Source organism: Melanostigma gelatinosum, assembly GCF_949748355.1.
Source record: "Melanostigma gelatinosum genome assembly, chromosome: 11".
Taxonomy (NCBI): domain Eukaryota; kingdom Metazoa; phylum Chordata; class Actinopteri; order Perciformes; family Zoarcidae; genus Melanostigma; species Melanostigma gelatinosum.
The window spans coordinates 2509154-2536749 of record NC_136644.1 but is presented as its reverse complement, the minus strand read 5'-3'; the positions used below and the strand labels follow the sequence as shown (position 1 = coordinate 2536749).

At 44.0% G+C, this 27596-nt stretch overlaps 5 protein-coding genes across 7 annotated transcripts; 4 read left to right on the top strand and 1 right to left on the bottom strand.

Annotated features, from left to right (window-relative positions):
• Positions 1 to 164: 164 nt before the first annotated feature.
• Positions 165 to 4609, top strand: LOC306784545 (Fc receptor-like protein 5; the record flags this gene model as incomplete). The annotated part of the gene is made up of 13 exons (XM_079278579.1): positions 165 to 195; positions 283 to 306; positions 865 to 991; positions 1081 to 1256; positions 1902 to 2088; positions 2757 to 2857; positions 2947 to 3219; positions 3312 to 3611; positions 3698 to 3799; positions 3878 to 3905; positions 4149 to 4197; positions 4363 to 4428; positions 4520 to 4609. The coding sequence occupies 13 exons, from the start codon at positions 165 to 167 to the stop codon at positions 4607 to 4609; spliced, it is 1554 nt and encodes a 517-aa protein (XP_079134705.1).
• Positions 4610 to 4783: 174 nt separating this feature from the next.
• syngr2b (synaptogyrin 2b) lies at positions 4784 to 10819 on the top strand. The gene is made up of 4 exons (XM_079279416.1): positions 4784 to 5066; positions 7342 to 7579; positions 8130 to 8266; positions 9054 to 10819. Exons 1-4 carry the CDS (start codon positions 4956 to 4958, stop codon positions 9306 to 9308), a joined length of 741 nt encoding a protein of 246 aa, XP_079135542.1. The 5' UTR covers positions 4784 to 4955; the 3' UTR covers positions 9309 to 10819.
• Positions 10820 to 11462: 643 nt separating this feature from the next.
• On the bottom strand, positions 11463 to 14255 carry tk1 (thymidine kinase 1, soluble). Its single transcript, XM_079278255.1, has 7 exons — positions 14054 to 14255; positions 13839 to 13870; positions 13304 to 13417; positions 12935 to 13028; positions 12728 to 12817; positions 12303 to 12422; positions 11463 to 12051 (listed from the first exon to the last, which is right to left on the bottom strand). The coding sequence occupies exons 1-7, from the start codon at positions 14117 to 14119 to the stop codon at positions 11872 to 11874; spliced, it is 696 nt and encodes a 231-aa protein (XP_079134381.1). The 5' UTR covers positions 14120 to 14255; the 3' UTR covers positions 11463 to 11871.
• Positions 14256 to 16595: 2340 nt separating this feature from the next.
• Positions 16596 to 21203, top strand: afmid (arylformamidase). Its single transcript, XM_079277792.1, has 11 exons — positions 16596 to 16660; positions 16999 to 17089; positions 17930 to 18034; positions 18146 to 18194; positions 18280 to 18365; positions 18475 to 18547; positions 18696 to 18793; positions 19484 to 19562; positions 19711 to 19846; positions 20023 to 20127; positions 20437 to 21203. The coding sequence occupies exons 1-11, from the start codon at positions 16631 to 16633 to the stop codon at positions 20479 to 20481; spliced, it is 897 nt and encodes a 298-aa protein (XP_079133918.1). The 5' UTR covers positions 16596 to 16630; the 3' UTR covers positions 20482 to 21203.
• Positions 21204 to 21921: 718 nt separating this feature from the next.
• Positions 21922 to 27513, top strand: cant1b (calcium activated nucleotidase 1b). Of its 3 annotated transcripts, none has more exons than XM_079279390.1 (5): positions 21922 to 22016; positions 25150 to 25746; positions 25832 to 25972; positions 26185 to 26388; positions 26644 to 27513. In XM_079279390.1, the coding sequence occupies exons 2-5, from the start codon at positions 25209 to 25211 to the stop codon at positions 27012 to 27014; spliced, it is 1254 nt and encodes a 417-aa protein (XP_079135516.1). In that variant the 5' UTR covers positions 21922 to 22016; positions 25150 to 25208; the 3' UTR covers positions 27015 to 27513. The 3 variants fall into 3 exon arrangements, with proteins under 3 accessions (XP_079135516.1, XP_079135515.1, XP_079135517.1); XM_079279389.1 differs by lacking the exon at positions 21922 to 22016 and adding an exon at positions 23293 to 23358; XM_079279391.1 differs by lacking the exon at positions 21922 to 22016 and adding an exon at positions 23485 to 23575.
• The last annotated feature ends 83 nt before the right edge of the window (positions 27514 to 27596 follow it).

Genomic DNA, 27596 nt, shown 5'->3' with positions numbered 1-27596 from the left:
TTAGTTTATCACTATCAGTTATTTGCACGTTTTTAAATGTGTGTGTGCACTTTTTTCACCAGCAGTGCCTCAATCCTCCATTCGAACCTGTCAAAACTTCTGCAAAACACAGCGTAGCGTAATCATATTTGAAGTTTATAGTTATTAACGACTGTTCTTCAAGAATGTCTGCTTCCCTCTTCGTGGTCATACTGGGTAAGCTACTCAACACAAACTGCACTGCAGTACATTTCACAACATGAAACTCTTGTCAACCTTTTGATTTCTTCTTCCTCTCTACAGGGTTCTGCATCTGTAAGGGCAGCAGTAAGTCAGTTATATTTGTTGAATGTCTGTTAGTACATATTTAGTCAATTGTGTAGCTCTTGGTTCTTTCTGTTGAGTGTTTATTTTATTTTATTTTATTTTATTTTATTTTATTTTATTTTATTTTATTTTATTTTATTTTATTTTATTTTATTTTATTTTATTTTATTTTATTTTATTTTATTTTATTTTATTTTATTTTATTTTATTTTATTTTATTTTATTTTTGGTAAACACCCTGGACACGACCTGTTCCAACTCCTCCCCTCCATCACTCTGATGAACAATTAATCAGACATATTGCACTGTACCTCTGTCTGCACTATTACCACTACTTGCACTATCACCTCAATTCCATTGTTGTTTATAGGTTCATATTCATATATATAGATATAGATATATCTATATCTATATAGATATAGATATATAGGGTTAGGGTTAGGGTTAGGTTTAATTGGGAGCGGGGCCCTCCTAAGGGTTAGGGTTAGGGTTAGGGTTAGGGTTAGGGGTTAGGAAACCCTACCCCTATATATTTATACCTACATTTGATTCTGACAGGCCGGTCCACTCTGGGGCGTCCAGAAGTAATTGGCCCTTCGGAAGCTTTGATGAGAAGCATTATAGATTTCCAGTGTGAACTGAAAATCTACCCAGAGAATGAAACTATCCTGCTGCAGTTATTCAAGTGAGTATTTGTTCACATTAAATCTAACCACTGCATCAAAATGCATTAAGTAATGTCAGAAAACCCCTCTAATTATCAACCGTTACTAGGAAGGATAACCGTGACAGCTTGTTGGGCGAATCAACCTCCCTGAACGGGGAGGTTGGAACGATGCCCATGGTAATCACACCATACCATGAAGGCAGCCTGGAGTGTGTGGCCAAAGCTCAGAACAACTCTAACATAGAGCCCACTGTCAGCTACACACACTACCTGAAGGTTGTTGGTGAGTCTCTTCTTTAGCATGGATGTATTGTACGTCACATGTACATGGCTTCCCTATAGCAGCAACATCGAGCATTCAGGGCGTTCGTGCTTGTAAAAGCTCAACAAAATTAGAAAAAAACATTTCTCGAACAGCTTGTTTTTGTAAAGTGACATTTTTCTTAGCTTGGGAATACTGTCTATGTTACAGTTATTTCTCTACTTTTACATCAGCATTGTGTACATTTAACACAGGCCCCCCATAATGAATGCTCTGACACGTTACCCCCCATTTGCTGTCCATTAGCCACCCAGCTGTTTTATAAACCTTCATGTTTCTATAACTGAAGCCAAGACAGTGGAACAATGATGTCCCTGTAATATGATGTTGGGACAGTCAAGGGATAACCAACGTCAGAAGGATTCATCCTCAGGGGAACATGAATGTCTGTACGAAATTTCATGACAGTCCATCCAATAGTTGTTATATTCAGACAGGTCCAAAGTGATGAACCACCACAACACAACAACAACATTGCCATCAATAGAGCCACATTACAACAGTCATCATATTTGGACACCAGGTGTTTTACTTCTCTCCATTAAGGATTGTTGTTGGTTTGAAATAAGACCAGGATCTCAGTTTGTTGCTGTATCTGTCCTGCAGAGCCAGTGGAGGGTGCAGAGGTTGCCGTTCGGTCAGGTCCAGTGGACTTCTTTGAGGGGAAGACGCTGGAGCTACACTGTGACCTCATCGCTGGAAATCAGGTCTCCTACAAGTGGCTGCTGAATGGTCAGCTTGTCTCTCAGTCACCTCTCCACCATGTTGCCGATAACAATCTCTTGATCAACAGGTCAGTCGAATCCCATCGAGATTTTAGGGTTGCTATGGTGATGTGAGCAGCTGAATGTACCGGTGCAAACATGAAACTGGGGCCCTATCGGTGGCTGGTTGGTGGTTGGTGGGAGGTGGTTGCCTTCTGATTCTAGCTGGCAGGAAGTACTGCATGAACGATAGAGCATACAATGTGTAAATAACAGCAACAGAGTAGTAGTATAGCCGCAAAGTATTATTAGCTGTCAGTAATTACATATTAAATTAACTATATCAGCAAAAGAGGCTATCAGTTAGCTTAGCATACAGACAGGACACCGATAGCTACTGTGGCTATAAATATATAGTACCTTGAAAGCTCACTTATCAACATGTGACTCGTTTGTTTTATCTGTGGACAGACAGAAAGCTAAGAACCTGAAAGTACCTGAGAAAAACACGGAGAGAATTGTAACCCTGAAGAAAAACAAAAAGTGTAGTTGGACTAAAAAGACGCTCTCGATATTACACAGACATGAAAAAGGGGTCAAATGCTGGAACGCGTTGCAGCTTTTGATTATTAAGCAAGTTCCTGTGTTCTATGACTCATTTTGCGCAACAAACATTTGTTCAACGCTGTCTGAGAGAGAAGTCCTTTGTCACGGAGGCCACTGAAGGAAGTTAATGTGTAAAGTGTTTCATCCCCAGAACTACTTCCAAAGACAGCGGATCCTATATGTGTGTCGCCACCAACCACTTTAACAAGACAAACTTCACCTCCAGCTCTGAAGTTATGATCACAGTCAAAGGTCAGCTGCCATGAATAACCTCTGACGTTCAAAGTTTGTAAATGTTTTCATTGAACAACATTGAATTCTCCGACGTCTTACTCCCTCAGACGTGGTGTCGACCCCTGACATCTCCTTCGCCGTGTTAAAGGCAGATTCCCACAGCTATTCTGCCGAGGTCACCTGTCAGTCAACAAAAGGGGCTCCGCCCGTCACCTTTTCACTCTACAACAGGACAGAATTAGTTGCCAATATAACCATTGAAGAGAGAAACGCGACATTTAAGGTTCCACTGGTCTTGGGCCAGCACTTGGGATGGCTCCAGTGCCAGGCAAACAACGGAGACCGGACCGGATTCAGTCAATGGATTCCCCTGGAAGTTGGTATGTGAATTGTTTGAAACTGCTGACATAACACTGCTTTCTGTTAGTGTTTGTCCATGATGTATCTTTCCGATCCATATCGTCTGCAACAGTCCCGGTTGGTGGGCCTGTGATGATGCATTACGACTATGACGTCGGAGAGAACTACGCCGTGACCGGCCTGAGGTTCTACTGCAAGGCAGCGAAGGGATCTCTTCCTCAGTACCGGTGGTTCCTCAACAAAACCCTCCTACATGACAGAGGAAGCTTCTACAAAGTGGTCAACCAGCCTCCAGAGCAGTCCATACTCCTGCTGCGGAGGAGCAGCGCTGGAACGTACCACTGCGAAGTGTCAGACAGCTTCGACAACACCAGCTCCATCAGCAGCAATTGGATGTATTTGAATGAAGAAGGTAGTCGATCCACTGATTGAGTCAGGTAGAACATTCTTAAGACAGAGAGCTGGTTTCACCTCCTCTTCTTCTTCCGGCTCCTCCAGTGCTGAATCGTCTCGGCGTCTCGGTGGTGGCAGTTGTCTTTGGATGTTTTACATTCCTGGTTGTCCTGGTCTCTATTTGCTGTTTGGTTGGAGCAATGTTCAGTGAGTTTCGGAGACCTGTTTTCATTCGGTGTAGCTCCTCATTGCTACTGAGAATTCATCTTTTTACTCTCGTTGCAGGGCGAAGGCAGTATGGAGGAAGGTCTCTGTGAGTTATTTTTCTGTTTCTCTGACACCTTAAAAAAACAATGCCCACATAAATAAAATGTAAATAGGATAAGTCAAAAGAAATCTCTGAATCAGTCCGAAACAAATCATGTTTTTTGGGTGTGTGAACTGTCAACTGTGGAATGTACACTTCCATTCCCAGGAACAACACGGCGCCGATATTACATTCATTTTATGCTATGGCACTGTACCAATGCTTTCAACTGCACCTTTCTCCTCTCAGGTTGAGCTTGGAGATGAAGGGAATGGAAGCTGCATATGAGGGCGAGCTGGTTAGTTTCTGTGCCTCTCCGTCTTCCAAAGGCGGCTCACTTCCCCCATTCATCCACTCTCACATGAGCCACTTTCACTGTCGCACACTGTTTAATCTCCATTAGGATGAACACTGAACTGTGACACAGAGATCTCTATCTCTCTTTCTCTCTCTCTCCTCACAGGATTTGTCAGAGTACAATGAAGATGCTGATTTAGTGGCAATGGCCAGAGGTGGTGAATTTGATCAGGTTAGAAACTAAATGAATTCATCATGAAATATATCAACCAGTGAACCGGTTCTTCAAACAAGCAAGCTGCCAAACTCTGTTGTCTCCTCAGGCATCTGAGGCCTCGGTGGACGAATGGCAGAGAAGAAGACGTTGGAGGATGAACCAGTTGAGGGACCCTGAGGGTTCAAACTGTTCATAAACAGGCTGATGTGGTTGAATAAACATCTGCTCGTGATCCTCTGTGCTGTCACTTCTTTTCAGTATGGTGCATTAGACTGTCTATCTTTAAAGTATTTGTGGTGAGTGAAAAAGAATGACAAGAGCAGCTCATGATCGCGTTTCCGGGCTCCTAACCGCGCAACTCCGCCCCTCTGACGCGCAGCAGCTCCTCCGGGTGCCACTGGTCTTCGTTCTGGAGAAGCAGCACGACAGGAGGTGACAGCAGCGTAGTGTAGTTTAGTTTAGCGGGCTGTCCTGTCAGGTCGGTGGAGAGAAAAGTAAACCCCTCGGCGAGCTTCGGACAACCTGTTGGACGGGAGAGAGACATGGAGGAGACGGCCGGTGCAAGTGCGTACGGGGCTTCGCTCGCAGGAGGAGGCTTCGACTTCTACAAGTTTATCCGACAGCCGCCAACCATCGTGCGGATACTGAGTTGGGTGAGTGGGCCGTGTGGGCGTGGGAGATTTACCAGCGCGTGTTCAAAGGTTAAGGAGACACAGAAGTCATATCCAACATGGCCTGGAGCGCGTAAACTGGCTCTGTGGAGCGAAACGCTCCGTTTCTATTTGAGTTGGCAGAACAACAGGCTCCTATGTGCAGCGTCTCTACGGGGCGTCGTGCTGCACGCAGCTGGTGCGTGACAGCAGCTCGGTGACAGCGCAGGTCAACACTGCTGTTGTCAGAGGACAAAAGACAGAAAACTGTCAGACACTGAGTTAGAAGCAAAACACCAACTCAATCTGCCAGGATGTTTGATCATGTTCATCTTTTGGAGATCTCTGCAGTCTGTTACACTGGAGCTGTGCTCCCCAGAGAGGAAGATTACATTTAACTTATAGACAGACCACAATACTCTCTGCTACACGAGTCTATGTATTTCAATGGTTACATGACAGTAGTATTAGTAGTTGTTGTCATCATAAAGGGGCTGTACGCACAACGTTTATTTGCATAAAAAGGAGGTTTCATGTACCAAGGAAAGTTCTGAGAAGTTGTTCCTGCTGATCACCTGTTGCTAGGCAGATCTTGTGGCAAAGATTTGTTTTTGTGATTAAAACACTGATCTGGAAAGTCTTGTAACCAGACAGGTTGTGCGATAAAATGTATTGTTGTCCAACCCTGCGTGTTTGTGAGCGAGCCGATTTAAAGGACTGGATTTGAACTGAAGTCCTGGAACACTTCCCTGGTGAAGCACACGATTTGGATCCTCATCCAGAGAGAGTTTTATTGGACGTGACTGCCGTCTTCTCCCCACAGACTCGTGTCCAAGATTACAGAGACCAAGCTTGATTTCCATTTACTGGGTTCATGGAGCGTAAGCTATTCGTCCGGCCTCCAGCTAATGCACATGCAGGGTGATCGTAGGTGGGTGAGAAGACACACAGTTATCCTGCGCGGTAGATGAGGACAGAGGACAGAATGTGCCCTTGGCTGCCACAACTGCTGAGTGTTGATATGTTTGGGAAAATGTATGTGAGATTATGTGTGAACTGGAAAACAGGGGCTGATGGGAAGGGAAGGTGATACCTCTCCCCCGTTGGCCCTCGCTTTGACTCGTGGTGAATGTTTGCCACTGATCTCCTCCTCAACGCACAACACACACACACACACACACACACACACACACACACACACACACACACACACACACACACGCACGCACATAAGTTCAGCTGTGGTCAACTCATCTCAAATTCACACTGGCTAGATCGCCGTGTATCTCTGGTGATTCTAATCTTACTTCAACAAGCCTGCACCTGTGACGCAAGAGAGGATTATTCGGTCTGTAACACAGCCTACAGGTCCCACAATGCACCACACCTGCTCCTGCAACATGGAATGTCTGCGTACAGTGTTTCTTGCTCATCTAAGGTGTTGAATCACATCACTATACCTGGTCTGACCCTGCTGTTGCATGTGAAACGGTAGATGTTTCCCTTCTGGTGGCGTTTTATTCATGTTGTAAACACAAGTCATCAGACGGAGGGTGTCTCTGTTATTTGTGCAGCTTAATGGCGTCTGACAGGGCAAAACAAACTAGCGCCAAAAGGACATGCTGCATGAACATACGGGACGTTTTCACATGTTTGTGACATCTGTCACTCTCAAACACTTTCCATCTGTCCGATTGTGTTGTCGTCACAATGCACAGAAACATCCGTCTGCTCCACTAACGATCCCTCTGTCTCACTCGTGTCTTGTGTTTTGGAACTCCCCACATTCACTTCCCTGATGTCTTCTGCTAGTTTTTGGTACTTTTCGTCTCGTCCCATCAGCAGGAAACAGAGTGAAACAGTCCCTCTCTATCCTCCTCCCAGGCTCATTGTGAGTGTTGTTGGTGGAGTTTGTGGTGTCTCTGGAGTCACATGGCAGCTGCACTCAGAAGTGGGTCACATGGTTCGGTGGGTGACCAGAGGAGACAGCAGCAGACCTCTTCTCTACATATATCTTCTGTAAAGTTTGCTTTCAGTACTCCACCTGAGGATGTTTGTCACGTGACAAAACTCTCTTTCGGTGATGTGTTCACATTGTGCTTTCGTGAAGTGAAACCAAAGGCAGCAAATCAGCCTCAAAACAACAGCGAGCAGCGCGGCAGTGAAGTTAATGGATAACTGTAAAAGCCAACGCTATGGTCCTTCAACAAGACACGTTCTTCATACGGCTTTGCAAGTCATTGAAGGCCACCTTCTTCTTTTCTCTGATTCAATGTAGATATTTGCCCTGGTGGTGTTTGCTTCCATCACAACGGAGGGATACATCAACTCTGCCCACAGTGCCGAGGCGAAGTGCATGTTCAACCAGAACGACTCGGCATGTCATTACGCTATTGGCATCGGGATGATCGCCTTCCTGGCATGCGTTGCCTTCCTGGTGTTGGACGCTTACGTGCCTTTCATGAGCAACGCACAGGAGAGGAAGTACGCTGTCATGGCAGACCTGGGATTCTCAGGTGAGCAGGAGCGTTGTCTTTGTTTTGAAAGAGCTTTAAAGCTGCACTAATTCATATTTTTATATTAACAGTGGATCAAATGACTTTGTGTAATATAAAAGAGTGTGTAGTTTGTCGTGTTTATCTCCTTTTAGCTCATTGTTTTGGTGTTACGGTTTGCTAACATGTTCACCACATATCAACTGAATTAGGTGACAATATGTCAGTGTTGTATCTGGACAGAATGCCTCTGGGAATTGGCGTAATGTGCGACAGACCGCCGCCTCTTCTGCTGACACACGACGACGTGTATTATTCATCGCTGCACGCGGCAGCAACGTCAGCTGTACATGCCACAGTTCACAGTCAGCCATTCTTCAAGCAAACAAAGAAGTGGCCGTTAGAAACACAGCTTGTGGTCATTCGAGCAGATGGCAACAGCAGAGCCCTTTGTTTTCATTTGACATTGTTTTTAGTATGTTTTTCACAGTATGTTTTTCACAGTTTTGATATCTTTTAATAATTCACAACTGTGTGTGTTTGTGCATCTGTGTCTCTCTGTGTTTTATAGGGGTGTGGTGCTTCCTTTGGTTTGTTTGTTTCTGCCTGTTGGCCAGTGAGTGGGCGAGAACTGACGAAGTCGCCGGCGTCCCACAGGACGCGGCGCGAGCCACTGTGGCCTTCTCGTTCTTCTCTATCGCCACATGGGTGAGCAGGACTGCTGTTGTCTTCTTTTTAATAAAAAAAAACAGCTCCGAATTTCATCCTCACCTGATTCTCTGCAAGAAAGCGAATACGCATATTTCCCAAATTGTAAAATGAGTCCTTTAAAGCCACCACTGACTTCAGTTCATGTTGGTAAGGTACAAAAACTTGCAAGAGACTTTAAATCTGCTTAAGAGACATCATGTGTTCCATACAATCATTAATGAAGTTGCATATTGTTTGTAAAAGTCCTCCAGGACGGTGCGTTCCATTACTGGTGGGAACCTCTGACATTTGATGCTTCAGAGTCATCTGCTGAACAGCAAACCTTATATTTCAAGAAACTATAATGAAGTTGCTCTCACACAGATATTCCATCTTGTGTAACACTTCTATTTCCCTTAAGTTACAATAATAGCTGAGCGCAAATAGCAAGTGTTTGTCTTCTGGACATGTGATCGTCAGGGTGTTTCCCCCCATTCAGAAGACTTCAAACCCTGCATTAAGCCTCATTAGCACACATCACACATGTTGCAATAATGTGATGCATGGACCGACTAAGTGTCATCGTGGTGGATCGTCTCCACTGAGAAGCCTCAGGTCTCTGCACGTTAGGGCAAGTTTTGACACAACGATACGAAGTGAAACCAGTTCAGTTAGAAGTTGAGAAAAATGCATCAATCACTGAAAAAAAGTAAAGATTTAAAACATCCTCGGGAATATTGTGAAACAAAACTGGAACTCTTCAAAGTGACTGTACTAACCGTGACATTTTTATTTCATTAAACAGGGACTCCTGACCTACTTTGCGTTGATCCGTTTCCGCCGCGGTGTGAATGAAGTGACCATCCCGACCTACACAGAGCCACGAGCAGATCACCACACCCCGTACCCTCCGACCTACGCCCCCACCTCCTACAACCCCACCACCTACACCCCTACCACCTACAACGCCCATCCCAGCAAAGCGCCCGACATGCAGCCCCCCTTCCAGCCAAACCCTCAGCCGCAAGGAGACGCTGACTACCAGCCGCCCAGCTACTGAGACGTTGGGAGGTCGCCTGGACCAGATCATCTGTTGGTCCACTGATTGTTGTTGCACTGCACAGACCCACAGCTATATCATATTGATGTGGTTTTACATTTGATTCAACACACCTTTCCAAGTGTTGAGAGCCCGCGCAGTGCAACTGCAAGTTAGAGACGAGGGACACCGCCGTTTACGCCACCGGGTCGGCGGTCGGATATCAAGACGTCGGGCTGACTGTCGAGTATCTGACCTGAGACCTGTGTGCAAAGACGCAGCTCTTTACCTCCAGTGGGCTGATCCTGATGGGGAGAGGTAGATAGAATGTGCCCAGCAGGTCAAAGGTGACATATAATGTGACGGTGTGAAGAACGTGTTCCTCTTTACTCTCTGGTGGAACCTGAGAATCTGCATTTGTACATAGACGTCACCTTACAAAGCTGCCACTTTCATGGATCTATGTGCCTGTTTTTCTTTGCTTGTTTGGTTCAGTGGATGTTTCAGGATGTACTCGATTACAGTGGGAAAAGACCACTACAAAGCCAAATGTCCCCCCGTGATGTAGTTCTGTACAGATTGTGCAGTCATGTTTCGTAGACATAAAACCACAAAATCACCTCTGAGAGTTTTGCAATCTTTGCAGTAATGTTGCTCCTGGGTTTTCCATCTCAACTAGTGGCGTCTTTAAGAGCACTCTAATGTGCTGTTGGTTACATGAGAACACATAAAACCCCCTCCGGTTCTTAAACTCTGATCATTGCAGATATAACTAATATGTGTTAACAGTGGGTTACGGGTGGTAGTCTGTAGAGGCGTTTATTGGATGTTCATAGTCGGTGTTGCCCTTTAAACTTGTGGTTCCGATAGACAGGAGGGAGGAGAATGTAGATAACTGCACTGAACAGGTTTATCCACCGAGCATGTGCTCTTACTGGGGAGTAACTTATTAACTAGCAGAAACAATGCTCCCTCTCAAACCTGCGAACTGAGCGGCCTCTCACTTCCTCCAAGGTCTGTGAGACGGTTAGTTTCCTAAACACTGATTTTTATCTCCCGTTTACAGGCGTCTTAATCTAAACTGTTGAAGGCAGCAGGTGTGTCTTTACCAACGACAGATTAACAGCTCAGCCTGCGACGTCCTTCGTTAGACGACTGGTTTCATGTGTTGCTCTGTGCCCGAAGGTCCGGCTGCTGCAGCTCGTCTAAAGTGATGCTCAAACATAGATTTTGATTTGAACAGACTCTAGATCTGCGAATGACAGACCAGTAATTGAATGTGGTTGCATTTAAATAAACATGCTATTGTGGTACCACATTGAAGATATTTGTACAAGTGGAAATACATTGATTATTAATAGAAAATACATAAAGAACTTGCTTAAGCCATCTATATGAGAAACTTCTGTTGATTTGTCATTTGTACCGTAAGGAGAAATTTAACAAAGGGTTTTTGGGGAAGAAAAGTGAGTCAAATGTGCAATGATTAAATATTAAAGTTAAACTGCATCACAGCTGCCAGTGTGTTTTTTTTTTGTGTTGCAAAGGCTGAGTTTCAGGCTCTGGAGAAGCAGTTGGAGCTGCAGCTCGTCATTGCACGACCTCCTAAATCACCCGACTGACAGGACATCTCTTTAGATTTACTCTCCAAATATAGCGTTACGGTAACACGGTAATTATTTTGTGGCGCATGTGATATTTTTGCAAAGTTAGGTAATTTGGTATTCTGTAAATTTTAAGTTACATTTGATCAAGAGCCATGTTTTACATGTAAGGCTGGATGATTTGTTCTATAAATACTGGTCACTTTTAGTGTGATTTGTTTTTATATGACAGTTAAGTTGCCATGTGACCCTTCGCCTTCATTTTTCTTTGATGTCAGAATGAAATCATTCACAGGATGTTCAGTTGTTTTAAGGTTATTGTTGCGTATGTGCACTGCAGTATTACAGGTTTTATATTTTAGGGATGATATACTTTTTCCATTCCAGCCTGCCAGGATTTAAACAGGTTATTTTGGTCCTCTGTCACATGTGAGGGCATTCAGTTACGTATCACAGTTAAGTGTGCGAGAGTTAAAAACATACCGTACGCTTTAAAATGGGGAAAAGATAATCTCCCAACTGTTGTGATATAATGTACACTTTAAAATTTAATTTGTATTTCAAACTCCTGCTGACCTGCCAAATGTAACCAGAATACACAATTATACAGACAATTAAAAACCTTACACTTGACAGGATACTGCTACAATGAAGGAAGTTTAAACCCATAACAGTTATTAGTCTTCAGGGTTATTAAGCGCCCCGTTAAGTAAAAACTGTTTTAATACATTACACCTATTAGACACCAAATAAAGAACACATACAAACACTTAGGAAGTTAATTGGGCTGATGAAATCCAACTCGTTAGCAGAAACTTTAAGGTACCTAAAATATCAGGAAGCAAAAGTTAATGTCAAATAAAAATCCATTTTCCAACCAAATGCTCGCTCATGCACAAAAACCAACCAAAAAAAACACCATTAGATCTCTGGATTTATACTCTCCACCGAACTTCAGGCAACAAGTCTTATGTTTGTGTTCAGAAATGGAGAGAAGAGAAAAGCTTCCTAGGAATCGCTGACTCCACGAGTTTTCCCGAGAGGATGTGTTGTGGAGTTTCGTTCCTGAAAGGAGCGCTGTTCTCTTTGTCCACCATCAGACCTCCGTAACACTTTCTACACACCGCCTGATACTTGTCAGTTCCACCAATCACTTCCACCTGTGGCACAGAGAAACAACAGTCGACGGGTTCACAAGAGTTTGATCAAAGAAAAGAAAGGTTCACTAACCACTCTATAATTAAAGATGGCTGACGGACACAACATAACAATGATATTCAGAATTATCATACAATAACATATTTGGTAAAACTATCTTGTTACAACATACTTAATGCATAACGAGAGATTAGAAGTCATTCGCTTATGTTTATGGCGAACTCATTGACTGTTCTTGGGATCTCCTCCTCACCTCCTTCTCCACTCCTATCCTCTTGGTGTAGGCGGCTTCTTTGTAACACTGCATGCAGACGGCGTGGAGCTTCACGACGCTCTCCGCTAGAGGGACGAGGTTCAGGATGTTTCCAAACGGCTACAGGAACGCAAAGGACAGCAGAAAAGCACTAAGTACCACTGGATGGATGGAGGCACAATCACATTACGAGGACAGAACAGACGCACTATAGTGAGGAATAATGAGCACGTTGAACTCTCGGTTATAGTGCCGCTCGTGCAGATTGTTGACGCTCCTTCCTTAATGAGTCTCTTGTTGCATCCACAGCCACAGAGGTGCTTTATCTGCCTCAGCAGCATCCACACACTGTCCGTCTGTCAGTACGGACCGTGAGTGTTTGCCAGTATCACAGTGACATGTGGAGTCAAAACACAAACACTCACTTTTCTCTGGAAGGTTCCATCCAAAGCAGCTACAATGATCGTCTTCCCTAAATTGGCCATCTCCTCACAAAACTCCACGATGTCTGGAAACTACAACAACAGTTAGAGCGGGATTTGTCCCGAGTAAAACATTCTGGTCTCTACGGAAGTGAACAGCAACGGTTTTAGGGCGACGAAGAGGAAAATAAACGGAATATGTAGACTTACAAACTGCCCTTCGTCGATTCCAATGACGCAGATTTGTGCTGCCAGAGGCCGCATTTCTTCCAGACAGCTTGCGGATACAGCTTCCATTGTGTTTCTAAAAGATGGACAAGATGGAGGGGAAAACTTGACGATGTCGTGTTGTTCTGGCCTCCATCAAGCTGCTGAACTTTGATGCAAGAGAGGTATGTGTAATAAATACACAGGCACTTTAATTCATACAAGCACATTCACACCTACGGGCAAATTAGCGTCATCAATATTAACCTACGCTGTCTTTGAACTGTGGGCAGAAGCCGTAGAACCCACGCTGACACGGGGAGAACATGCAAACTACACATAGAACCCAGTGAATGAAAACGGGGGACTTACTTGTCATGTGTGGCCATGCCTGTGTCAGAATAACGCGTGTCTTTGGCATATTTGATCACCAAGCACTTGTACTGGGCTATCTGGAACCGGCGCACTCTCCTCATCAGTTCAGTGCTGCAGGTTAAGAGGAAACATATAAATTGAGTTTATATCAGTAAAAAACAAACGTTTATTTTATTCATTAAAAGACGATGACAGTCAGATGAATGACAGAGCCTCTTGAACACCAACTTCCTACAATACCATAAGCATGAGGTAATAAATACTGCGATGTTGTTTCGTATAATGTGCAACGTCAGTAAAATATGGTCATACAATGAGTTAACTTACAAAACATAACGTTACTCACTGTATAACGTTAGTATGACATGCATTCTGTGGGAGTTCGGTAAACAATGGACGAGATTTGGCGGGATGTTGAAGTCTGGGCGGAATATTGTTTTTCCTGCGTAATGTAATTATTAACAGTGGATATGAATAACAACAGCTAGCTTCACCTGCAGAGAGACCTTCTGTTTGTGAATGAAGAACTCACCTTTTGCCTGAAAACATCGGTCCAAAGATGACCTGCCGACAGACAGAGGCCGTTAGTGACGAATGAGGAAGTAGATAAACGTTTAACGAGTCAATGACATGGTATTCTTTAAAAAAAGACACCTAAAGTTATCCACTATCGTGTCCTGCTCATCTTAGTTTGTTGATAGTACGATATGATAGAGACATAAACCTTCAGATCAATCAGACACGAACCTGAATTTGTCCGCGTGCTTTTCTCGGGGAATTTGGCAGAACTCTCGGAAAGTCCACACAGTCCATTCTGACTTAAAGATGCTATAAATAATAATTTAAAAAAAGTTTAATAAATAAGAAATATATTACTAATTCAATCCCACAGGAGAAGTTGTCCTGAATCCAAACGTTGAGAAAGCGCGCAAGCGGTTGTGCGCTTTTTTATTTCCCATTCAAGCAATGAACGTAGAGTCACGTGACTCTTTGACCCAACCAGCGCCCTCAGAGATGTGACGGTAGAGTGCCCCTGAGCGACTTCTGACCAATCAGAGCACATAACGTCATATCGTTGGGACGAGCCTCTGTTACATTTGTTTTTCTATTTTTTTTTAGAGGAAGGGAGCACTAATAGGACAAAAAGATTAAAATGTGGGATTGTAAAATGTTACTAAACAGCATACCCTTTTAAATTCACACATTCAGGTTTTCTTTTTAATTGGCTATTTACCGAGGCAACTCTGAACAATTTTTATCAGTTTTATCAGCACGCGGTGACGTGTGCTCTGCAGAGAGCAGCTGTGTCTAGTGCAGTCAGACACTGACGTGTTTAGGTCATTAGTCTAAAGTCCGAAAGTCTCAGCTGCGCACAATGTGGATCGGAGTCATGTGACAGCAGACTTTCAGTTAGTGATGGCGAGATGAAGCCTCATGAGGCATCGCAACACTTCAGCCAATTGGTTCGAGAAAGAGTTCATTACTCGAAGCTTCATGTGCACACGATACCACCTACTGGCCAAGTGTATAATCACAGGCAGCTGTATCTGAACCACATAATGTGATGCATTGAATTTTTGTGTCTGTTATGGCTGTTGGGAATGACGGAATTACAAAAATGTATGACCAAATCATTTCTGTACATAAATTATGACATATGTGCATAATAAAATATTTTTTTAATGTGTTCTGTGTGTGTACATTTTCCCAAAATGGTAGTATCATGATATGGCAGGTTGTGTAATGATGTTATTATGTCACTTTAGGAAAATGGCATGGGCTTAAGCAGGCAGAGGACAGTGAAAGTGCTTGTGGAACTAGGAAGAGGGGACTGAATATGCTTGTGTAACTTGGACAGTGATGTACAGGACACGGGACATTTTATTCATTTTTATTCAGAAATAACAGTTTCTCAACAGTGTTTGGTTTTAAACGATTCCTTTTTTTTGACACAACCTCTCCGGCCTTTGAAAACACCCTTTCACAGGGTACAGAAGATGCTGGCGTGCACAAAAACGCAAGCGCAAGTCTATATAAATTTGCATACAGGAATTTTTGCCTCTCCCAGTACTCCAGAGGCTTTTCCAGCCTGCTTATATTTGGCTCGGAAAGGTAGCGCTGGACCTCCACAGTGGCATCTGCTGTTACATTTTGAGTCTTCCGTGCCTCCATGACGCTGGTGTCTAAACGATGCCACAGTTTGCTACCTAAGAGGAAACCACAGATCATGTTACTAAGTGTTCTCATCGGAATAATCAATCTCAAAATGTAAAAGAATAGATTACCTCCTGTGACATCATGAGAGGTGGAAGCCTGGGGGATTTCCTCTCTGCTTTGTTTTGACCGTATAATGGTGGCACACTCGGAGGTCAGTCGTTTTATTGCTTCGGTGGCTTTTGTTTGGCTGAAAAATCCTATTACTTTAAATCGGGATCCAGTTTGGACACAAACGCCCTGAATCCAACATCATCCACAATACTGAAGGGCTGTGTGTCCTTCACTATCATGGAGACGAGGGCTTCATCCAGCTCTTGTTTTCTGGTGGCTGGTTAAAAGAGAATAAATACAGTGTCTGTTACCTGTCTTTATTTGCACAATAAACAAAAGTGAACAGGGAAAAATTGTGATGGTGCATTTGTAATATTGTAATGACTTACAATGGCTAGGTGAAGCTCCAGTTTCCTCCTTATTCTCATGCAAGGCACGGTGATGCCTTAGCATGGATGAGGTGTTGTTATTGTACCCCAACTCCTTGGAGCACAATAAACACCTCACCTTTGAATAAAATAAGAAACTGTGAAAAATACAGTTCTTGATAAGCAAACCTAATGTGTCTGAAATAGAGTTAGATTTAGCTTACCTTATTAGGAGTTATCAAATCAAAGTGTTCCCACACAGGAGAAATCCTCCTCTTCCTAGCTGGCTCCATCTTATCACCTATCCTTCTCTCCTCACTCTCCTAACTCTCCAAACTATCTCTCTCTAAACTCTCCAAACTATATAAACGCGATCCAAACTATCTCTCTCTAAACTCTCCAAACTATATAAACGCTATCCAAACTATCCAAACTCACAACTCTCCACCAACAACCCACATTTTGAATGGAGCCTGAGTGGTTTATATTGCTGTCAAACCTCTCGGCAAAATCTGAACCACTTCCCGAAGCAGTCACGTGGTACAGCCGGGCAGCGAGGCTTCGGACGTCATCATTTTTGGCTCCTCCCCTAAATGAAGCAAGCCTCGATACGCGCTTCAAGGAAACGCCCCCTCCATTACTCGACACACGCTTCGAAGTGTCGGCACATCTCGTAACATCACTACAAATGATGCACTGGACTAAAATGAAGAAAGATGTAAGAGTTTTGACTTTAAGTGCTTTTTATTTGATGTGTTTACTCTGCTAACATTCTGAGATTGTTGGCTGTAACGTTGACAGGATTGTTGTAATTTGTATCTTACTGTGAGTTAAGGATATAATTTGACTTTTTGGAAAAACAATATTCTATAGTTCCCGTTTTTACAACCGATGAATGAAGTTGCATTAGAAGCTTGACTGCCTCAGTAAAGGGGGTAAATAACAGCAGGGGAGAGCGCTGTTCCCCATGTTTACACCGGTCATCAGCGGCTCATTGTGGTCGGTGTCTCGGCTCTCATGGCCGCCCAGCTGACCAGCAGTCTCTCCGTGTGACAGGAGCTTGACAGGCAGTATTCACCCAGCCAGTGGTCGGACAGGATGTCGGCAGACGACGTGCTCAAGGCTCACGAGAAGGCTTTAAAGGAAGGTCGGTCTGTTTTAAAGCTAAAATGCTAATTCGCAACAATTAACATAAATCCGGTCGGACAGGAAGTGTGTAGCCCGAGATAGGTAGTCGACATGTTTTTCGAAAGATATTTTAACTTCGAAAACGCAAGCTGCTTTAATATATTTCAATAAGTCTAACATGTCTAATAGTAATCGGTATTCTGGATGAGTTGTGTTAAGATTTCAAAACTTCAGAGTGTAAGAAATAAAACAACAAAAATCCATCTAGGCTACATGTGCCACACAGAATTACCTAATTGGGACATTGAATTGAATTTGGTGATACTGTGCCAGGTTTTGTAGCCAGAGCTAAACAAAAGAAGGGAAAATTGGTAATGAGGGTCTCTAAATTAAGTTGCCTCTCACTGATCTGCATAATTTGGACTAAATCTTGTACAAATATGCTTCTCCATAACTTGATTTTGAATGAATGGTATATACAATTTCCATTTGATACCTTTTTATTAGACAGCCAACAGCAGGAAAATGACAGGAAGTGAGCGGTGAGAGAGATGAGCCATATGCAACAAAGGTCCCCAACCGCAGTTGAATCTGGGTTGTTACCGTTCACGATCAGTGCCTCAACCCACTGGCCTCCCGTGAGAAACTGGGACAACTAATGGGACTGTCTGCTTCCGTCTAAACCAGTGAATTAGACACAAAATCAGGAATTCATCACATTGATGCTAAAATCCAATACAGAGCAGCATTGTCCACAATGACCTAATACACCCAGAGATGTCAGGGTGACCTTGTCTCCCTGTATGTGTGGTCACGTTGTGCACCCCTCGTGTCGTGCTTTGATTCTGAGTGTGTCCAGGGACGGCGCTCGCCCGCGGTCTGGCTCAAACGTTGCTCAACGTGCCGTACGGAGAGGGAGATGGAGAGAAACTGGATGTCTACATACCCCGCACCAGCTCTTTGGGTACTGACATGTGTGACTGTTAACACCCCCCCCCCCCCCATTGACATGCTTCAAATAGCAGAAGCTCAGATAATTCGTGCGGATTAACGGGCCTGATTCCCTCTGTTTCAGATGTCCCCCTTGTTATTTACCTACATGGAGGCTTCTGGCAGGTCCTCAGGTACGGCGTTGTGTTCTCGTCTGCGTTGCAGATTTAAATTTCTTCTTCAGGTTTGTCCCGTTGTTGATGCTTTGTGCTCATACAGCAAGGAGGAGTCAGGATTCATGGCTGTTCCGCTCGTTGACAAAGGCGTAGTGGTGGTTGCCGTCGATTATGACATCGCCCCCAAAGGTAGAGTCTCTTCATTTCAGAGAAGATTTTTTCTCTTCCTGGGGGAAAAAAAAGATTGTTTTATGAAGATGAGCTGGGAATGTCAGCGCTCTGCCTGTGCCCCTTTCAGGCAGCATGGACCTGATGGTGTCTCAAGTACGCAGGAGTGTCGTGTCTGTTGTCCAGCAGTATTCTCACATCAGGTACCCATGCTTGTTTTCTGACCCGTTATTAATTCAAGCATTACATTAAAATGCATTTTGAAATGTTCCCTCTCACCCAGAAAGAGATGAAATGCCATCATCAAGGTCATCTCCGTTTGTCTTTTCTAAACTCTGATCCCTCCCTCAGTGGTCTGTACCTGTGCGGCCACTCTGCTGGGGCTCACCTGGCTGCAATGGTCCTCTCCACTGACTGGTCGCAATACAGCGTGACTCCTCAGATCAAAGGTAAGGTCCATCGGGTGAAACGGGACGAGTGATGGAGGCGACTGACAAACAGAAATGAATGAATGAATGAATGAATTTTATTTATATCGCGCTTTTCACAGACAGTACTATCACAAAGTGCTTAACAGAGCAGACATTTAAAAGCATAAAAAACACAATGTGACCCTAGGGTCAATACATTACATACACAGAGTGAATAAAAAATGTTAAAGAATAAAATAAAAATAAAATAAAAATGTAAAACAAATGTTAAGAGCAGGTCTAGGACATGGGTTTACTTTTACACAAACGCCAGCCTAAACAGGTGGGTTTTTAGCTGGCTTTTAAAAGTATCCACAGTATCTGCGAGGCGTAGAGTTGCAGGCAGAGCATTCCAGAGCCTCGGGGCCACTGCCTCAAAGGCTCGGTCACCACGGGTCTTAAATCGTGTGCGTGGGACTGACAGAAGACCTAGAGCGTTTGACCTGAGAGTGCGGGCGGGTGAATAGGGGCGAAGTAGATCAGCTACATAAGTCGGAGCCTGACCGTGAAGTGCTCTGTAAGTGATGGTGAGAATTTTGAAGTGTATCCGAGATGCTACAGGAAGCCAGTGGAGAGATCGGAGCTATCTCGGAAATGCAAAGGTTGAGACGCAAACACTGCACAGCTGATATAGTTTTGTCTTTGTTGTTCCTCCAACTGTCTTAACAGGTGCTTTCCTTGTTAGTGGCATATATGACCTCCTGCCCATCCTGTCCACCTACGTGAACGAGCCTTTGAAGATGACAGAGTACGTTCCTTACCGCACTGTGATGTAGAGAGCATTGTGTGTGTGAGGGTGTTGTGATTGTGTTTGTGGAGGAGAACTGTGTGTGTGTGTGTGTGTCGTACCACTCAGTATTTGACTCCTCTCTCCTCGGGGTGTCTCCTGTTTGCAGGGAGGTGGCGGTGAGGAACAGCCCCAGCAAACTGGTCCCTCAGCTCAAACTCTCCTCCTCCAGCTGCCGCATCATGGTGGCCGTCGCTGAGAACGACTCGCCCGAGTTTCGCAAGCAGTCGGAAGAATACTACAAAGTGAGTGCTGCTGAGCGTGAACACCGTTTTGATGAGAGTATCCATGATCCATGATCCATGACCATCCATGATCTTAAACCGCTTATCCTGGACGTCGCCGGGCTTGATTAGAGTATGATGGGACTTCTTTATTAAAGCTACCTTTTAATAATAAAGTGTATTTTCTGGCTTTAAAGACTTTAGAGGCGTCAGGACTCAATGTGACCAAGGAGGATGTGGCGGACACCGACCACTTCAATATCATTGAGCAGCTGGTAGATGGGGAGTATCACCTGACAAAGGTACACACGTTCACGAAACAAGCATTGATTGAGGTTGATATCATTTTCCAGTCTTTTTATCTGACCAATAGCGATACAATATTAATGTAAGCCCTGTAACTGTGCAGCATAGTAGTCTTAAACCTGCTACCGTCAGCCTCCCTTTCATCATCAACACATCTTTACTAGTTATCTAGTTACTAGTTACAATATTCAGCATACATTTATTGACTGTAGCATGTTTTCTATAATCTTTAAGATTGTTTTATGTTTGTGGGAGGCACTTAACCCAGTTTTTAAATTCATTTTTTCCTCTAACTTCTCTTGAAGATGATGGGGAAGAGCTTCGGCGGCGGTCTTTATTCCATCACCTAATCTCAACGTACCTCTGTATCAGCGTACACCTCTTAACAGTCATCGTGCACCGACACTGATAATATATGCATTATTTCAGGTTTGTACAAGGTGAATGTACAATGTCTATCATCTTGATTCATCAATAATCAGGTGGCATGGATTGTTTTGAACATCTTGATTACTGAGTCATTTGTTGTACACAGTTGTTCGTTGTAGATAGTCAGAAAAACGTTGCGTGCCTAAAGCAGAGTCACTTCAAGGAGGGTGATTGTAGCAAATGATACTGCTGATTATTATAAACATTATAAACAGATTATTTAACGACCATTGTGCACAATGTTATCATCAGGAAGGACTCTTCCACCGGCACACTAAGAGCTGCAGAGTTGATACGTAGTTTAGACATATTTCCAGTGTTTTGTAAAAGGGTGAGTCTGTTTGTCACAAGAAAGAAAATCACAAAACAATCTGAAATGCAACTTAAAGTTCATCGGTAGGACATGAATAGGAGCTCATGTCAAGACTACTGACATCATACCGAGTTAATGTAGGTTTTAATTGTAACCTACACAATGCTGACATCTCACCCAGGACACTTTAATGGACACTATATATTTGCACCTAATCGTAGATTACTGATATTTAAGTACACATATTTTAAACAAACAGATGTGACTAAATGTAGCGATGCACTTGTTACATTTTAGAAAAATGCGTTACAAATAAAATACATTATTATTATTTATTATTATAAAGTGTTGTATTCATCATTACTGTAGATCATAAAGAGAATCATCATAATAAATATTTATTTGAGAATTGCTGTGGAGGCAGTTTGTGTATGCGTGTAAGTAGATGATATTTGATTGTCTTGTCTTTGAATCAACTAGTTGCATGTTATAATGCTCTCAAAAATATAAAATATGTACTCTATATGTCTGATTTTAGCATTAGTTCCACACCTGTCATAGCCATATTTATGGTAATTTGATTAATGAAAGTTTATTAGGGAACAACTTAAGTCCACTATTATGCTGAGGCTGGTCCTGCATTATTGATATTGTGGCCCTGTCTCAAAATCTAGTTTTAAGACCTTTATTACCGTATAAACTGAACTCACAGGGCTGCTTACTCACAAATAAAGCTGTATCCAGTCAAAATGACTGTTTGTCAGATGTGTTATCAGAGGAGGGCTGGTTGGTTTCTGGGTGTTGCCTTTAGTTGCCAGTCTATGAGGTGCCTATGTTGCTGAAACTAATGCAATTTGAACACAACAGCCTGCAGTAATACCTCGCTGAAGGTTATGATGTTCAGTGTTAGTTTACATTAGAAAGGTGTCCATTCAACTTTAGGTCATTTTGGAATATTTTGTCCACGCCATCAATATAAATGAGGGTATATGAGATAAATAGATCATTAAGGGGTTTGACAGTGTGGTGAGTTGAACATTCGCGACATCAGTTCAGTGTTCAGTCTCCAGGCAGGAGGAGCTAATCGCCGAACAGTCCAACAAACATGGCCAGCTGGTCGGACTCGAAGACCCTCTGCACCAGGTGAGGTTTTAAAAGTCACTAAATGACGACCTGACACATCTTCACTCCGTCCGGCCTCTTGAGTCCGGTGCCTCAGCTCGTTGGTAACACTAACGATAACACGAAGGTGCATCACGCTAGCGAGCTCTAGCTGCTAGCCGACGTTAGCTTCACGGCTAGCGCCTTTAAATGGAACCGTTGTGTCTAAAACTCTTGCATAAGCACGTGTTGGTCTAACTATGTACTCAGCGACGTGTCTTTTATTCTGAAGCACGTCGACGTTGGATGCTTTATACTTTCATATGACTGGAATAGGTGATAGCTTCGACAGTTTGACATTTTGTTCACTTTTGTGGAAGCCAGTCAAAGTTTACAAGCGTCGCTTTACTGACTCGTCGTGTCGCTCTGAACAGGTCGCGTGCAATGAGCCATTCGGTTAAATTAGCTACAATGTTTCTTTAGCCATGACATTAACCTGTTTGTATCTTTAAACCCGTTGTAACGGTATTGGTCAACGGAGAGACACGTGTAGAATACAATACACACACGTGCCATAAATACACACAGACAAAGTAGAGCGTCACGTGTCGTCATAACCGTGAAGTCTGGCGTAAAATAATCTAACGTTGAGGTCCAGCTCCTAGCATTGTCATGACAACTGAGCAAACTCCACCCACAATGGAAGACCACGAGATGTGGTCGAAAGCTCCAGAAAACAAAAACTAGTAAATGAGAGTAAAGATTTTTCTTTGGTCAAAATAGATGAGTTGAATATGAAAAGAGGGGACGCAAACATGTCGCATAAATAAATCTGTAATCTGCAAATATTTGGTCAGTTTGTTTGCTGGATGAACTGGGTTAATGAAATATGGAGAAATGACAATTTGTGTTGATTAACAATCTTTCTGAATGTACAGTCACACGTCTGAAAGCAGGTTCTGCCCGTTTTGTGATGTTTACATGAAACATCATGGAGAAGCTTAGTATTAAATGTATATATTGTGTATCCAACCACACGTATGATCTGTCGAGTCCTTTGCTGGTTACCAAACTGTCAGGATTCAATGTTCTCACCACCACTAATCAGTAATTGCTGACGGGGCCTTATTGTTTCAGACATGCTATACCTTTTTACAAGTTCTTCCTGATTTACTTAGTAGTTAGCATCTTAGTGAAGCCTGCCTTTCTTTCTTGAGTCTACAACAAGGGATCGGGAACTTGAGACGGTGTAACGGAGAGAAAAGGAGGAGACTCTGCGAGATAGAGATCAGTTATTCATACGGGCCCGAGGGCTGAAGGGACGTGGAGTTTATTAACAGCATGGTGGTTACAGCGCATCCAGGGGAGAAGAGGCGAAGCGAGGGTGAATAGTTGCACTCTTACAGCGTACAGCGAGGCAGTGTTTGGGTCTGTGCTGTGGAGGGATGGGGAATGGGGGGGGGGTCGTGCGTTCAATAGTGACAATAAGGGCATTATTTGTTTGCCAAGAGTTTGACGTGTGTATGTTGTATAGCGCGTGTTAGTCAAGGAGTATGAACTTGTTTAGAGAGCCGCTGAATAGGCATGGGATGTGACATTATGTAAGTAATACCAAATAAGCTCAACAAACTGCTTTCATATTTGTTCAGAATGTAGTCATTACATCAGACCGTTTTCTCCGGCTGATGTCGCTCTTTTGTTGGCGTTGTTGTGACATTTATTTTGTGTTGCTAAATGATGATTTTCAGCAACGACAATGTACATTTTCAGCGCGTTATCCTCCAGAGAGCTAACTTTATAATATATTATCCTTCAGTCACACATTTCATTGTCAAGCAATCATTCATAATTAGCCGGGCGTGGTTTACTTTTTCAGAAAAATTACGTAAACTGCAGAAATAAATGCCTGTGGTAATGCAGAGAGAAAGATCTAGTCAACTTAAGCAGTGTCATTGTTTTGGATGGTTAATGTTTCAAGATGACTTTTAAAAGGCGAGAGAGGCCTTTCAGACATGATAATATTCTCCAGTTATTATTAATATAAAATGATTTAAACGGGGACATGTGACTCCACGGAGCTCAACCTATGACTGTGCAGAGAGGTCGAGGGACACCATGGCACTCTTGTTGTCACATAATAAGCTCACCTCTCGTATTTCAGAGCGGTGAGCTTATCATCTCCTGCACATGGTCAGCAGGCTTCTCGCTTTAGACGAGAAGCCTCCGACAGCAGACTACAACTGGCATGAGACGGGTCAAAAGTACTACACAGCAGAATTATAGAAGTGGATGATCGGGTCAATTTTGTGTCTGCAAATTATTTCCCAAATAATTCTCCCAGGAGCAGAGAAAAGGGACCTTGTTGTTAAACCTTTTGACGGTGCATTTTAGCCGATGAGCTTCATGCATGTCACTGAATCCACAGAGGAACAGGAAGTCCCAAAGGATGTGCTTCAGCAGAGGTGATAAGCCAGCCAGGTCCTCACGCATCTCTTCTCGTGATCAATGTAGTTAGTAGACGAGGGCCTGAACAACAGTCTCACTCATTACAGGTGTGAACGTGTGCCTCCCTGTAGGTTAGTGAAGTTATACGTGTATTCATTTTAATGAGGTTATTGGAGCTGCTTACAAAACACTGCAGGGAACCATCCTGTTAAACCGACAACGTTTAATAAAAACACAAAACTGAGCTGTTTTTACCCCACACTGCACTAGTGAATGCAGTTTCCGTTTACATACATGTATATTTGGCGATCAGAAGGAAGAAATAATTTGACATTGAGGTCAGAACAGAGCGAGGTTACTTGTACGCGTGTAGTCCTGAGACAGTAGGACGTGTCGGCTACCTCCTCAGTATGCAGATTAGAGATTGTGCCCGAATGAGACAACACAGCTCTGTTGTGAACAAAGAACAAGAGGAACAACATTCTATTTTTCCAACATGTTTCCTCCTCCCCCGTGTTCATTCCTTCATCTTTCCCTGCTATCGTTTTCGGTGTTTTTTTAAAATCTGAACTGTATACAGACTTGAAATTAACGATACATAAACAATTTAATGGAAGTATAGATATACTTTTTTTCTGGTATTGTTTGCAACTGCACTTCCCTCCGTCAGTCCATTTTGTACCACATCCTTGATCATGGCTCTAATGTGCCTCTCTATGCTCAACCCCAGGCAATAGTGGTCGTCGCCCCAAGTCCAAACCTGTCAGCGAGGATGCCGACGACACCTCCATGACCTCCTTTGGCGTCGCCGTCCGAGGCCTCCCCCTGGCCCTGGCGTCCATGACGCAAGCTACCGCCTCAGACTCCCGCTTCCACCCTAAATGGCGAGCAATCACTGTGGCAACCCTGCTGGCTTTAGTGCTCATGTTATACCTGCACCGCACAGTAGGGGACAGAGACACTGCCGCCAGAGGCTACTACCGCAACAGGGTCGACGGTTTGCAAATGCACAGCGAGGGCGAGGATGGCATCTTCCAAGAGACGAAGAGGCAAAATGCGAGAAGCCTCTCACGCCACCAGAGGAGGGGGAAACCGTACAATGACACTTACCCGTTAAGTCCGCCGGAGAAGACCAAGCACGGCATCCGCTACCGCGTCGGTGTGATCGCAGATCTGGACACGGCGTCGCGTAGCTCCAAGGACCAGACGTGGTTCAGCTACATGAAGAGAGGTCACCTGACCGTTTCAGACAGCGCGGACAGACTGGAGGTGGAGTGGGATGCTGAGACGGTCACACTGGAGAGTCATCTGGCTGAGAAAGGACGAGGTGAAGAGACGAGGACACACACATACTGATCTACACTCACTACGTTTGTGTTCTCACATCAGTATGTTGGTTTGTTTGACTGCAGGGATGGAGCTGTCTGAGCTGGTGGCGTTCAACGGTCACCTGTACAGCGTGGACGACCGTACGGGCGTGGTGTACAGGATCGAAGGCAACCGGGCCGTCCCCTGGGTTATACTACCCGACGGGGACGGCTCAGTCTCCAAAGGTCAGTCCCCAAAAGAAGTTGAGCTCTCAAACAAACTCGTGAAGAACATTCTGGTCGTTGTCAGAATACAACCAATGCAGCCTGTCTTCGATTGTTTAAATGTGTGTCGTGCACTATATTTCAGAAAACACAGAAACAGCTTTGGAAAGGCTGGCGGCCATTTTAAGATATTCACATACCGTCTCACAAATCAGTCCTCGTTTCGTGTGCAGGATTCAAGGCAGAGTGGCTGGCAGTGAAAGATGAGCAACTGTATGTTGGCGGCCTGGGCAAAGAGTGGACCACGACGTCCGGAGAGGTCGTCAACAACCACCCCGAGTGGGTGAAAGTTGTCGGCTACCGCGGCGACGTGCAGCATGAGAACTGGGTGCCGCACTACAACGCCCTGCGGAGCGCAACGGGGATACAACCGCCAGGTTCGTCTTCTTTATAGTCCTGGCCACATACAGCCATTAGGGCAGTGGTATCACACATGAGTGGAACCAAGGGAACAGGTGTCAAAGGTTCCTTAATCTAAAAATAAATGACTAAAACCTGCTCACCGACGGAGATGAGCAAATAAAAAAAGTTTTAAACTCCGCTATTATCTGGATTTTGAGTTAGGACACTTAAGAGATTTTAGGACACTCATAATTCCTCCCACTCTTCCTTCTATGTCCCGTGTTCTCCAGGCTACCTCATCCATGAATCGGCAGCGTGGAGCGAGCGTCTCCAGCGCTGGTTCTTCCTCCCTCGCCGCGCCAGTCACGAGCACTACGAAGAGACCGCGGACGAGCGGCGTGCCACCAACCTCCTCCTGTCCTGCCCCGCGGACTTCAGCTACACCACAGTGCGGCACGTCGGCCCGCTCGACCCGACCCACGGCTTCTCCTCGTTCAAATTTGTTCCCGACACCGACGATCAGATCGTCGTGGCCCTGAAGTCGGAGGAGGATGCCGGCCGGATTGCCACCTACATCATTGCGTTTACGCTAGACGGTCGGGTGCTGATGCCCGAGACAAAGATAGGGAACGTGAAGTTTGAAGGACTGGAGTTCATTTGAGACGGACTGTGTACTTGCAACACTTGTTTTCAGTGCTTAGTATTACAGTCCCACTGTGCAATAATGTGGTATGACCCAAAAGTATATATTTCATGATTATATATTGTATGATAATTGAGAGGAACAATGGTAGGTAGAGGAGAAGACCGTTCGGGCCTCTCGTCTGTGACCAGCCACACAGAAGGTCTCCACCTATGAGATCTTTTAATGCTTTTATAATAAGACACCGCTGACATTCTAGAGGAGTCTGGGTAAATGAGTCAGTTTATCAAACAGCAGGTAATGTGGATCTCTTCTCCTCTGCTGGTCAGACACTCAGGATTAAATGTTTTTAAGGAATGTCCTTAAATAACTTGAAATATTAAACTCACCCATTACTTTGTTTTTATCTTACCTGCTCAGACAGGACTCTGTTAAACACCAGCTACTTTATTTAACCGGAAACCATTCATAAGTTAATTTTGTATCATTTCAAAATGCAAATAATAAAAACATGTTCTTGTTTCAATGTTTTGACATCTTGTTTTTAATGTGTAACATTATGTTAACATTTGAATTGTGCTGCGTTGAAAAAAACCCGAA